This window comes from Glandiceps talaboti, chromosome 11, assembly GCF_964340395.1.
Source record: "Glandiceps talaboti chromosome 11, keGlaTala1.1, whole genome shotgun sequence".
Lineage (NCBI taxonomy): Eukaryota > Metazoa > Hemichordata > Enteropneusta > Spengelidae > Glandiceps > Glandiceps talaboti.
The window spans coordinates 13,722,595-13,736,399 of NC_135559.1; the positions used below are offsets into that span (position 1 = coordinate 13,722,595).

Below are 13,805 nucleotides of genomic sequence, written 5' to 3' on the forward strand. Positions count from 1 at the left end.
AAAAATCTGAACTGAAGCTTACCATTTAAATATATATCACTCTTGACACACTCAATCAAAGGCACAAAACTGGAACACTGAACACCTGCCACATTCAGAGATTTGTTCTCTTTTAAATACAGTCTAGGGGGGAAAATTACCATGAGAGAAACAGTTTAGCTTCTGGTCCTACCAACATCTACGCTAATATTTTACAACCCCAAATACAGACCAAGAAACTTGGCAAAATTTACGAGTTGCATGAACATTTAAACATAACTTTCACTAAACTCACTAACAGTAAAATAATTGGGGAACTCCCAATCAGATCAATTTCACACTAAACATGAAATATGCCTTGGAAATAAACTGTTTAAAAAACTTTTGCTGGTACTTTAATGAACAAAACACAACTCCATTCTCAGCTAAAATCAAGGAAAAAAATCAGGGGTCACCAAACACAATTTGTAAATAGAGGTCAAAATGTCATCAAAATTTAGTCATTTTAGAATTCAATATGGCCACCATCCAATATGGCCGCCAAACACCGTGTTTACTATGGGAAATGAAAGATTGTTGATTTCCTCCAAAACAAAACAATGAACCCCAAATTTCTTTTATTTCAAAAATACAAGAAGCAAGTTTCCATATGGAAAAGTTTGGCGCGATTTTGAGAACTTCAACTTTCAGTAAATTTTGTCCCCGAAGTGCAATCTACCTTAATATCTAATACTGGAAGAAATAAATTGTAAAAAGAGTCTCTGATGTAGTAGTTCAAAACAGACATTTCATGCAAGAGCTAATTGTCAATGTCTAATATCCATTGTCATTATATTGATTTAGAAATATTTTCAATATATGATTTTTATTTTATCAAGATGGGATTACATGATTATATGGGGTGTCACAATAATATGGTATCTGGTAGGGTGACATGATATATGGTATCTGGTAGGGTGACATGATATATGGTATCTGGTAGGGTGACATGATATATGGTATCTGGTAGGGTGGCATGATATACGGTATCTGGCAGGGTGGCATGATATACTGTATCTGATAGGGTGGCATGATATATGGTATCAGGTAGGGTGGCATGATATACTGTATCTGGTAGGGTGGCATGATATATGGTATCAGGTAGGGTGGCATGATATATGGTATCAGGTAGGGTGGCATGATATATGGTATCTGGTAGGGTGACACAATATATGATGGTATCTGGTAGGGTGACATGATATATGGTATCAGGTAGGGTGGCATGATATACTGTATCTGGTAGGGTGGCATGATATATGGTATCAGGTAGGGTGGCATGATATATGGTATCAGGTAGGGTGACACAATATATGATGGTATCTGGTAGGGTGGCATGATATATGGTATCAGGTAGGGTGACACAATATATGATGGTATCTGGTAGGGTGACATGATATATGGTATCTGGTAGGGTGGCATGATATATGGTATCAGGTAGGGTGGCATGATATATGGTATCAGGTAGGGTGGCATGATATATGGTATCAGGTAGGGTGACACAATATATGATGGTATCTGGTAGGGTGACATGATATATGGTATCTGGTAGGGTGGCATGATTCACGGTATCTGTTAGACTAGACATATTAGTGAATACAGTGAGCTCAGAGCGTTAGAGACCCAATGTTACATCATAACCATACGAGGTCTTACTCAGGAAGAGAGAGTTGTAGTCATCATTGCTCACTGAGACATCAATAACTTGTCTGCTAATTTCGTCTCAAATATTAATAAGATGAAATTTTGGATTCAGGATGTTACTGTTAGAGGTAGCAGCAATGTAGATAGACAAACAGATCAGCTGTTGTGGGTGCGGTCTTATCTCCATTTCCCCAACTTTGCCTATTAGGACAGGCTGATAAGACTGATAGTGATAATAATCATAGTCTACAGCAATGTAAAGACTGTTTAATATCAGTTACCCACATTGCATAATATAGAAGGAAGTAGGCAGGAGAGGGATGCAGATTGGAATGGCTGGATCGTAATTTTGAATGTGTCGAAATATTACCAATGTATGCTTTTATAAATTCAACAACTGGAGAGAAGTGGAAAGTTAGGGGAGGGGTGGGGTGTAGATGGGTATGTCTGAAATGTTCAATGTAAAAAATATGTTCAAGTGCACATGAAAAGCTATTTGTTACAATCATAATAAGATGATCAAATCATTTGAATAAACCTTTGTAAGTATAATTGTTAATATTTCGAAAAACCATAAATATCTTGTGAACTTCCCGAAATGGGCCTTTATAATGATAAACACAGACTTATTGATATTCAGTTAAAAGTAGAGTAACCATGGTAACATACAATGCCATTTCCACAGCTTCTTGATGTCTGTTTTGTACTTCATACAAATGCATCAGATTCAATAGTGGTCTTGGATTCTCAGGTTCTACATCTACAGCTCTTTGTAGGATCTTGGTGGCTTCTGGTATGGCTGTAAAATTGAGAAAAAAATACGATGTAACTCCAAGTCTGTAGCTTTGATGTAGTATTACATACAACTCAGCCGGCATGAAAGTATGTAATTCTAGTTGAAGCATCTTGGTTGCTTCTGGTATGGCTGTAAAATTTAGAAAACTATGATGTAATTCTAGGTCTGTAGCTTTAATATTGTATTAATTTAAATACAACTCATTGTATTTGTAGAATCTTAGTTGCTTCAAGCTGTAAAATTAGATAAATCTAATGTAACTGTGAGTCTCTATACCTTCAACCTAGTATTAAACCTCAATATTCAAATCCATCAGGGGATGAGCCATACCGGTTAAGCATGGCCATTCTTTTGTTTTTAGGAACTCTTTGCCAGACAGCTGGTCAAACCGACAAATTTTATTTTTTTCGTAATCCTGATCCAATGCTTGTCAGTACATCTGTTAGGGCCAGCAATGAAAATGAGCTATTATGGTGGATGTTGACACAAATGAGCTGTTATGTTAGGGGGTCTAACCCTACTTCTAGACCCCCTAGCTTGAATACAAACTGTGTCATTCTGTTGTACAATCAGTCCACTGTTCTACATTCCTGCCCATCTATTTCTAAAGAAGCCTGATAAACATACAGTGTGAATGAATTATAAATCCATGTATTTGTGTTGAGTGGAATATTAAAATGAATGGATGAAAAAAAATAAGAATAAAACACGACTTTACAAGCAGTTTTTTTATAGAGAATGAATGATCTCCATTTTTAGAGACAGCATTTCTACTAGATGGTGATGTCTGTATCTAAGAATGGAGCCATCCTTTCCCTCATATTTAGGGGGTAATAATACATTTCCTCCATGGTTCTTCATAACTTCCTTTTGCCTGGCTTACATGTATGCTTCATTTCTGAGAACACATTTCTTGTACAGGACTATGTCTGTATCTAAAAATGGAGGCATCCTTTCCCTGATGTCCATCAACAAGGAAGTAATAACATTGTTACACCCTTTCCTGGTTCTTGATGGCATTTTGACATTATACATATAATCCACAGAGGGTTACTTTCCATAGTAAGATTTGTTGCAAATGTACATCATTTTCTTGTCTACTTTAATACATGTAAACACTAAACTGTGTCATTACATAGGTGAGTATCTGGAGAGTTGGAGGCGAGTTAGAATGATTAGTTCTTTAGAAAGTCTGAAGAGCTAGATTAACTTTAGTGAGAGCTTGGATATAATATTTATATGGTGGAATGGTCCCAATTCTCACATACAGCAGTCCTGTCTGTATATATTCTTAGAATGAAATTATCCAAATTTTCATTTCTGTGGTTGTGTAACATTCCATCACTTTTGTTACTGAGTTGTGATTAGTTATTATTACCATTGTTAAAATCATCTATATATGCATGAGTCCATGTTATGGTAATTAAGTATATGAAATGATATGTTTTCACTGCTGACCTTTGACCATTTTTTCTACCACCAATAATCATCATAAGGGTAAATAGTCTTCCAGCGAGGATTTGTTTCAAGTGGCACAGTCTTCAAGTACTATTAAGACATTCCATCCATCTCAGCTCAACAAACTATTCTTTTTTTCACTCACTCACTCACTCACTCACTCACTCACTCACTCACTCACGCACGCATGCTCACACTCCCCCCCCCCCCCCTCTCTCTCTCTCTCTCTCTCTCTCTCTCTCTCTCTCTCTCTCTCTCTCTCTCTCTCTCTCTCACCTACTTTATTAACTTTCTCTCTTCCTTTCACCACCTGTCTGTCTCCCCCTCTCTCCCTCATGTCTCTCCCACTCTCTCTCTCTCTTTCCATTGCAAGGTGTTTGTAAAGCATGGAATGCTGACTGAAATCAGAGACAGCAGACCACATTATCTGCCTGTCTGTCAGTTTTTATCACTCATCCTCCCTCTCACCACCTTCTGTCTCTCTCTCTCTTTCCATTACAAGGTGTTTGTAAAGCATGGAATGGTGACCGTCATCAGAGACAGCATATCACATAATGTCCCTGTCTGTATCTGAGGATGGAACCCATTCCATCTTCATTGCTAAGAAAATTAATAAACTAGACAACAAAACTAGATCTCTAGTCAACCATTGTCAACATCATAGCAGAGCTAGATTTGTGTGTCTCTCTATTATTTTTCTTACCAACGATGGTTTACAGTACACTTGCCATGCGCTGAATTATAACGATAAAATGGTCATTTTCATTCTTCCCTTGGATCATACTATAGGAGGATTACAGTATAGTTGATATGCTGTAGATTGTCAACAACTGTGAAATGCTCCTGCTCTATTCCTTACTTGGATCATACTAGAGGCGATAGTTGGCATGCTATGAACTGGTAAATTACGATAAAGAACTAACTTTCATCTCTTACTTCGATCATACTAGAGGTGATAGTTGGCATGCTAAGAACTGGTAAATAACAATAAAGAACTATTATTAACTTTCATCTCTTATATCGATTGTTACTAACGGTGATAGTTGGCATGCTACCGATAACAATAAAATGATAATTTTCATCTCTTATCTGGATCGTACAAATGGTGATCACATAATTATTAGTAGGAGTGACAGATTAGCCATTGTGGGCACGGTCTAATCTCCCTTTCCCCAAAAGGCCAGGCTGATAAGCCTGAACTGATGACTTCATTACAGTTTAAACTATGAGACGCTCCATCTCCGTTCTTTACTTGGACCATGTACTAATGGTAGTCATATCTTGTAAAACATCATGTGAGTTGTCGTTGAAAGATGATGTAAATACTGAATGCAACCATCTTCCGATACTGCTTTGTTCATTTATCTTTAGCAATATCAAATGATAGTAATCATCCAGTCTTTTTTATTATTATTACAACTCATTCCGTGTTTGCAGTTCTTGTCATATCTGTGTCATCATTACACCTTGATGCAATTCTTGTTCTTGTGATGTATTCACTGTTTTGACTAACTCTGCTTCCGTTGTTCATGCAACTTATTCTCTTCATCATCACAAAACAAGTCACTCTTATCCTGTTGTGTCATAATTACCATAATATATTCAGTTCTTGTTGTCATTCTCGTCACATATTCATATAATTGTATCATGTGATCTTCAGAACTTGATTATGGTCTTGTTCTTGTTACGTATACATCTGTTTTGACTAATTCTGCTCCCACTTTTCACACAACGTTCACTTAATTATTACAATATAAGTAATTTTTTATCCTGTTGTGCCATTATTACCTCATAGCGACGTCTCATTGTATTTACACAATCACTACGATTAATAGGCCTTTCCAAAATTTGCCATGGTGGCGCTCTACTTCCTGTCTGTGTGTACCTTGGGGGTATATATGGTATAGGTTACTCAGTTAATGATAGAGCACTGCTGCTTTCGTTGATGTCAGAACAATACAAAAAACACCCCTGATTTATACTTCTACAGAATACAAGGAACAAAGCTCTTAAGAAACAGTACTATGAAGTGATAATGCCCCCAATTTGAGTGAGGGTGCTGTATTCTCAATTTCCCGGCTGTTTGCAGTCTGCAATGGCCTATTCAGTTCCTGCTGTTCTTTTTGTTCATATTCCCACAGCCACTCACAATTAAATTTTTTTCTTGTCATTCCTATCACATAGTCACACAATTGTTGCAATTTAAGTCGTTCCAATTGTTCTATTAACATATTAGTACAAATTTCAACTAATTCAGTTCTTTAGGACCCATTGTTCTTGACACTTACTCACGCAATATTTATGATTAATTCTGTTCCTGGGAATTGTTTATGTCGCATGTTCACACAATCTTTACTACTCAGTTCTGCTTGTCAAATATTTATGCCATTATTATAACTTTATCTTTTCATGTTTTTATGTATCACGCAATTATTATAACTGATTCTGTTCTGTTGTATTTACCAAATTCACATCATTACAATTAAGTTTATTTTGATTTTGTTATAGTTATTTGGGAAATAAACTGAATTACTGAATTGCACACATACCATTACGAATTTCCACTCTTCTTTCAGCAATAATCCCAATGCCCTGTAGTATAATATTTCATTTGTTTTGCCCTTGTCTTCATTTTTTTTACATAAAAGAGAAGGCTCATCTAAACAACACCTATTTTATTCAAAACCTCTTTTCTGTTCCCAGGATCCCTAACTCTAACCCACATTTTTTTTAGTATGACTTATTTCTATATGTTTTATGCAACTCACCTCCAAAATCTCGTAAATTGTTACCCAGGAATGACAAAGCTGTGAATGAATTCCATGCATCATGAATTTCACTGCAAATACAAAAATACAAATTGAATTAAAACAGGTTTCCATTGCCTCAAGTTATTGCTCCATTACTGTAAAATACAGTCATGGGTGAATCTGTAATAGTCTCCACTACTCACTAGAAAAGTCTATCAGAGCTTCAGCCATGGTTGTATTAATATTATAGTCTATTTCTGACCTTATACTTTATACTTATTGTTTATTGATTTCTTTCCTTATAAATAGATTATATATTTTAAGAGTAGCTTTTCTAATTTTCTGATGTGACAACTATAAATGTTGGTTTGGCCTGTGACCATGTGCGTCATTATACATTGTATCCACATAACAAAGGCTATGTCACTACTGGTAGTATCACCCACTTGTGTAATCTACCATATGCAGCAACAATAATTTTAAACCATCATTAACCAGAGACGAAGGGCTATATAAACTTCCTGGCACCTGTGATTCCTTATTAGGCTCACATGTCCAAAAGGTCACATTTACAAAATAATCTGTTGACAAACACGGGTACAAATTTTCAAAGTTGAGTTTGGAACAAAAGTTCAATTCAATATTATATATAATAATTTTAGTTTATGTCTGTCATAGTTTGTCGATAGCTTGCTTTCCATAGTAATACTGTCTTCCAGAGGTGAACAAATCATTTTGTGAACTTTGTGAAGAATCCAGTGGTCCTGCTGAAAGAATTAGTGGTCCCAGGTCCCACTAATGTGAAAAATTAAATCTTACCTATGAATCTGTATATTCAGACAACTTTTTAACATAGTTATTAACAGTAAGGTACTGGTCCGACGGACCAGACAAGATAAAATTTGTGTGGTCCACCCAAAAAAATCGCTAGTCCTGGACCCAGGACCAGTGGATTTGTTCACCCCTGTGACTTCCAATGAGTATAGATTTCAGAAAGAACTGGAATATAATATACCTTTGTAAATACTTCATACCGTTTTGATGACGTAATAATTTGATCAGCAACTCAATGGCTTGTTTGTCTTTACCTTGACGATAGAAACAGGAATTTATGAACATTATCATAAACCAGTCAAAACTTCATTTCAAATACATCATTAAGTTTCTATACACACAACTGAACAAACGTTTACGAGAATTTTCAATCGAAACTCCAAAATTACTGAAACTCACCATAAATTGTTTTTTTAAAGTTTCTATAAATATTGAAAGGTAATCTGAAACTAGTTTAAAGTCGTTACATGTTGGTCACAGGAAGTAAACTATATATACACACTAGGTCTAATTCAAAACATTCAAAACATTTTGACTTCAGAACCAACAGTTCTGTTCTTTTATTCTACACTATTAGCACACAGGGTATACGTGTTTAAGTAAAGACTCTCTCACAGTCCTCGAAGCTTCACATAAATAGCTAAAACTTGGGTTGTTTTGTATGTATCTACTGCATAATTGTACTTATATACTAGTATCCCAGTATCCCTAGCCCTGTACTGTGTGCCCTCATCGATCACATAGGGCTAACAACCCAAGTTTTAGCTATTTATGCGAAGCTTCGAGGACTGTGAGAGAGTCTAGTTTAAGTACTATGATACTTGTTTAACTTTGATATTTTCTTTACCCTTATATGATGTATTACCTTTAGACTGTGTTATTACTGTCAATACCATGGTAATAGATTCTTTATGAGCTAGTGATGTCCTCTGGTAAATCATGGAGGCATACTCTAACAGGGCTTTGTGATGTTCCAAGTTTTCTCTCAGCAAACTCTGTTTAATAAGGAAGTAGAAATTACTATTTTAAACACAAGATTAGTATGACATCAATATGATATGGTTAAAAGTGATTATCTCAATACCGTCATGCAATGACATGTTATCATTTTTGTTCACATTATAGGAAAAGTCCTGTCAGACTTATTTCTGTCTTGTGTACACTTGTAGTGATTACTGCTATAAACTTGCATATGATTTGGAGGGGGGGGGGGGGGGGGGGAATGGGTGATAAAATAGTACCTCAGTAACTTACTCAACTTTAAAATCTGGTAAAATAAGCCCTACTGCACTGGGCATGTGTTTGGCCATTTTGGTTATTTCCCACATGGGTTTATGGGAAAATCTTGAATGATGACATCATATTTACCTAATCCTTTTTGTCTTAAAAATTAAGAAGAATGTCAACACAAAGAGATTGTGGTAAAATATAAATATTTATCTTAAAATCAAACTGACCTGAAGTGATCGAAGTCCTTCCGTTTTCTTGCCAGCTTGTAGGAAACTTCTACACAAACCAACCTGTATATCATGTAGTCTGCGTTTACTCATTTTGTCTCTTGAACGCATACATGTCGTAAAAGCTAAGAGGGCGTCACGCCCCTGTCGTATCTCAAGATATGTATCGCCGAGCCTGTGGAAAGATGACATGTCAGTGTTTTGACATAATGAACTGATGCTTTTACTCAGGTATGAAAGGAAAAAAAAAAAAATAGTTGTGTGTTTCCAATAACATGGCCTCAGAAAATAGGGTAGGTAGGTCAGGATTTTATTTCATTTTTAATTTTTAAAAATAGTGCTTTGACCAAAAACCAAATGAAATGTCAGTCAGAATAACCATTCTGTGATAGTTTGATGAAATATGTACATAGATATCACTGGAGCACGAAAAAATGTACAGGAAGGTCAAGAAGACAAAGAATTTCTTTCCTTTTTGTTTTACATTGTAAAAGTGTCTAAAAATGTTTAGGGTTGGCGGCTTAAATTTGGATTGGTCGGGTTATCGGTAACACACAATTTTATTTTATTTTGGAGCATTTTATTTTCAGGGCCGAAAGTAGCTACAATCTATCAAAGGTCAAGGGAGATTTTACATTGTGACCCCTAAGTTTATCACTTGCCTCTTGAATGTTGCAGTAACTATACATATCACATGTCACTACAAATGTACACAAATCATAAAATAATTATTATATCTTACATTTGATTGATTTTATAACTGTGTGGATAAAACTCATCTGCTTTCTTGATATAATCCAAAGCTTCGGTGATCCTCCCAGCCCTTCTGTAGACCCGATCTATAAAAAAAAAACATATGCAAAAATAGTCAAATTGTCTATTTCTTTATATTATAGTCTATTACTGACAGCCATTAATTTAGCCTTAAAATTACACAGTTTAATTTCAGATATTTATTTAAACAACAGTGACAGCTATTACTTCAGTTTTAAAGTTTGACTTCAGAACAATCTTTTTATCTGAACAAATAGAATCGCTCATTCCCTCCCTCACTCACTACATTCACTCTTCCAACCAACCAACCAACCAACCAATAAACCAACCAACCAACCAACCAACCAACCAACCAACCAACCAACCAACCAACCAGCCAACCAGCCAACCAGCCACTCAGCTAGTTCACTGTTGGGTTAATTACATATAAAATAACAATACCAAATACATCTACAGACTTGTACATTCATATACCTACACATGCCAATCAATGCTTCTTTACACTTTGGGTTTTCTTCTAGTGCTTTTTCATAAATTTCTCTAGCTTTTCTGCAATTACTTTCCTCTAAGTACTTCTTGGCTTTGATCATAACATTTCCACCATCATCATCAGGTTCATCATCATCAGATATTTGTTCAGCTTTAATACTGTCAAAAGAACAGATTTCTGTATGTCAACCAACCAACCAACCCACCAACCAAACCCACCCACCCATCACCAAGCAACCAACCCATCCACCCACCCACCAACAACCAACCAACCAACCAACCAACCAACCTATCCACCTACCAACAACCAACCAACCCATCAACCATCCAATCAATCATATACATTTCTTAAGTGCTGCTGGCCCATGGTTCAGTCTGTTAAAAGGTACAGAAACAGTCACTCCCCACTGAACGTTCACTTGAGTAGACATGTCTTCAAGATGGTTATGGGACTATCCACGGCAGCAGCTTAGCTAAAATTTAGGGAGACAATTGCAAAGTTTGGGAGCATGATTGATTGAAAATGCCACATGTATTGTTTCTGAATATGGTTGAAACTAATGCACTCTTGTAAGCTGAATGAAGGGTCGGTCCACTTTTTGTGTATGTATGGATGGACCAGGCTGGAGCTTAGCCATAAACTCATGTCATGTTTAAAACTGCAGTGGTCACAACAATTTCAAGAACACTGTGTGTTCTGATGAGATAAGTACTGATAGTTATGTGTTTTGTATTGAGAGTAGAGTAAGAGGTTTGTGGTTGGATCACCTGTGTTTCACATATGACCTTTGTGGCAAAATAATTGGAGGAAATAATTTCAAGCAACCAAACACAATCAAATAACTGTCAAAAACAACATGGTTTCCAGAATCCAAAACCATACACAGGAGTATTACTACTCAGCTGTCAACCCAAAGCAATAGGGTACAGAAAACAAGTACTCATTGAGAAAAAAGGTGAACAAGTGTCAGAAACACATGTACATCAGAATTTGACATTTGTGGCTACTTTCTGCACTTCCAGCACAACAAAAATTTCTTTCAGCTCATACCCTGGAAACATTTTTTTTTCTGTTTTGAGTCGGTCAGCAAATTTTTTTTTCTTGCTTTAGGCCAGCAACAATCAAATATCCTCCACCCCCCCTGAAATCAAATGGTTTACCCCTAAAACAAGCATTAAGATGTGTTATACCTGATTGTTTTCTCTGCTGGTTTGACGACAAGATCCAGTTTGTATCTAGCTGATCCACATGGAGGTTTGAAGTCGTCATCATCGTCGCCATCTCCTAATCCAAAGAATGATGCTGGGGCACCTTCAACATGAACTTTATAATCACTCTTAGTTGTTCCTTCTTTTTTAGATTTCTTTTTAGATTTCACACTAGTATCTGATCTTGATTTGTGTGCACACGCCCCATCACCATCTTTACTCTTTGATTTACTGGCACCATTATCTAATGTTTAAACAATATGCAAATTACCTCATTAATATGCAATTAAGCATTGCCTGAGCATACAGTACTGCTATATTACTAAAACCTTCCTGAGAAGAAAGGCAACTTACAAGCACCCCTACTTGAACATTAATGAGGCAATTTCCATAATAATGTACAGCAGGCTAATTGTCCTGACAGCCTGCTTTCTGTATAAAGAAGTCATGTAAATGAGCTCACATCATTATGCAAATTGCCTCAATCATATGCAAATAAGAGTTGCCCAGCTATGTCAGCATACGGTACGTACCCAGGCCATAGGTTACAGCTATGATCTTTGGAAAAATACCTGTAAATGACATTACATTAATATCATGCAGGTACTAATTTATGGTGTAAGTGTACAAAACATAACAAGCATGCAATGAGCTCATAAAGTCTGTTGTGGAACAAAGTTAGCTAATGAATAGAAGACAGCTGATGAATCAAAATATGCAAATTAGCTACTTAATATGCAGATAAATTTTAACAAAGAACAATACAATTATATTAATATTCTAGTGCCAAATGTTTTGTGACTGGTTTCCCCCTCATTTTAATGATCCACGCAACATACCCTAACTTATTTGGAAGCCAACATCACTGAACTGAGAAACATACTTTTCACACCTATTTTTGATGAATCATTTTTCTGAATTGTTGATTTCTCTTCTTTGTCTGTTTTCCTCATTTCCTCTCCCTCCTCTTTCTCCTCCTTCTTTTCTACATTTTTGCTTACTGTCTCTTCAAGTGGTTGTTGGTCCTTCATCTGAAGTTTTTCTTGGAGTTCCTTCTCTAGTTTTTCTTGCCGTTCTTCAAATTGTTTTCTTTCAATCTGTACTATTTCTTTCATTTCATCAGTCATGTGATGCACAAAGACATCAGATTTTTCTTTGATTCTCAAGACACTGTCAAAGGCAGTGAATATCCTGCAGCAGAAAATAATAAACACTTGAAAATACAAATGATATTAACAGTGATAAAGTTATTTTTGTTCCTTTATCACACTTATGAAATTTTTGACTGCTTCAGCTCACTGAGCATTTGAAATCTAGGTTTGAAGTGACTACATAACTTTTGTTTGAATCATTCAGACTTCATGAATGTTAGTTGTTTGATCAGGTGACCGAGTGGAGTCACATGACAGTACATCATTGTAAGTAGGTGGTAGATTGTAACCACAGTTGTGGCTGAGTGATGGATGAAGTTCCCAAATTTTGATGGACTCATGTATTTTCCTAGGCCAATATTTGTCTTCTCTGCCTAGGACTTTTGAATACAAAATGAAATGATATCCGTTACCTATATTTACATTTTGGTAATTCAATCACACATCAAAAGTTAATCACAGTCTTTATATACATTCTCATAACAGAGGTGAATGTGTAGCATAAAACTGGAGAAAATACTGAAAATATTGTTACAGTCCAGAGAAAGGGGTGAGGTTTAGAGGGAGTTATACAACATTAGCAGAAACACCTAATATATATATAATGACTAACACTGAAGTAAAGCACTTTCTCTATGTGCTACACTTCTTTATAGCATTCATATGAAGTGTAAAAGTATACTGTTTCATTGGTTTATTTACAAGCTCAGCATCTGGCCTTTCTAATGTGGTGAATTAGCAAATGAAACAGTATACTTTTACACTTGATATGGATGCTATAAACAATTGTGGTACATGTACATACAGAAAATGCTTTACTTTGGTGTTATATTTAGCTGCACTGCAATTTACAACCCATTGCCTTCATCCTGCCCGCTACAGAGAACCAGCTACTTTGTATTTAGTGCTTGACACTATATATTGTAAATTTCACCAGCAGAGTTAATTAGTGTCTTCAAGATAGCGACATAGTAGGAAAAGTAAACACATGTCTAGTAAGTAACAATGAGACTTTGTAGCAGTCCAGCCCGCATAATATGCAAATTTAGTTTACGCACTCATGCACTGATTCACATTGTAATTTATAGTGTTGTATACTGAAGAATTGTGAAAATTAACTACTATAATAATAATTGACAATTAAATTTATATGTATACATTTGATTTTCATTATAAACAATATCATGTTGGACTGATAGTTTGTGACAAATATTTCAGTGATATCAAA

The 13,805-nt window shown here is 35.8% G+C and overlaps 1 protein-coding gene across 2 annotated transcripts in view; it reads right to left on the reverse strand.

The window, feature by feature from the left end:
- Positions 1-13,805, reverse strand: part of LOC144442265 (uncharacterized) — a 31,660-nt gene that overhangs the window by 6,983 nt on the left and 10,872 nt on the right. For both annotated transcript variants that reach the window (XM_078131564.1, XM_078131565.1), the window contains 10 exons: positions 12,319-12,617; positions 11,409-11,670; positions 10,207-10,376; positions 9,697-9,793; positions 8,955-9,129; positions 8,363-8,492; positions 7,679-7,751; positions 6,682-6,752; positions 2,329-2,458; positions 23-123 (listed from right to left, as the gene is read on the reverse strand). In XM_078131564.1, the coding sequence (XP_077987690.1) occupies positions 23-123; positions 2,329-2,458; positions 6,682-6,752; positions 7,679-7,751; positions 8,363-8,492; positions 8,955-9,129; positions 9,697-9,793; positions 10,207-10,376; positions 11,409-11,670; positions 12,319-12,617 (1,508 nt within the window). The remainder of the gene's footprint in view (positions 1-22; positions 124-2,328; positions 2,459-6,681; positions 6,753-7,678; positions 7,752-8,362; positions 8,493-8,954; positions 9,130-9,696; positions 9,794-10,206; positions 10,377-11,408; positions 11,671-12,318; positions 12,618-13,805) is intronic.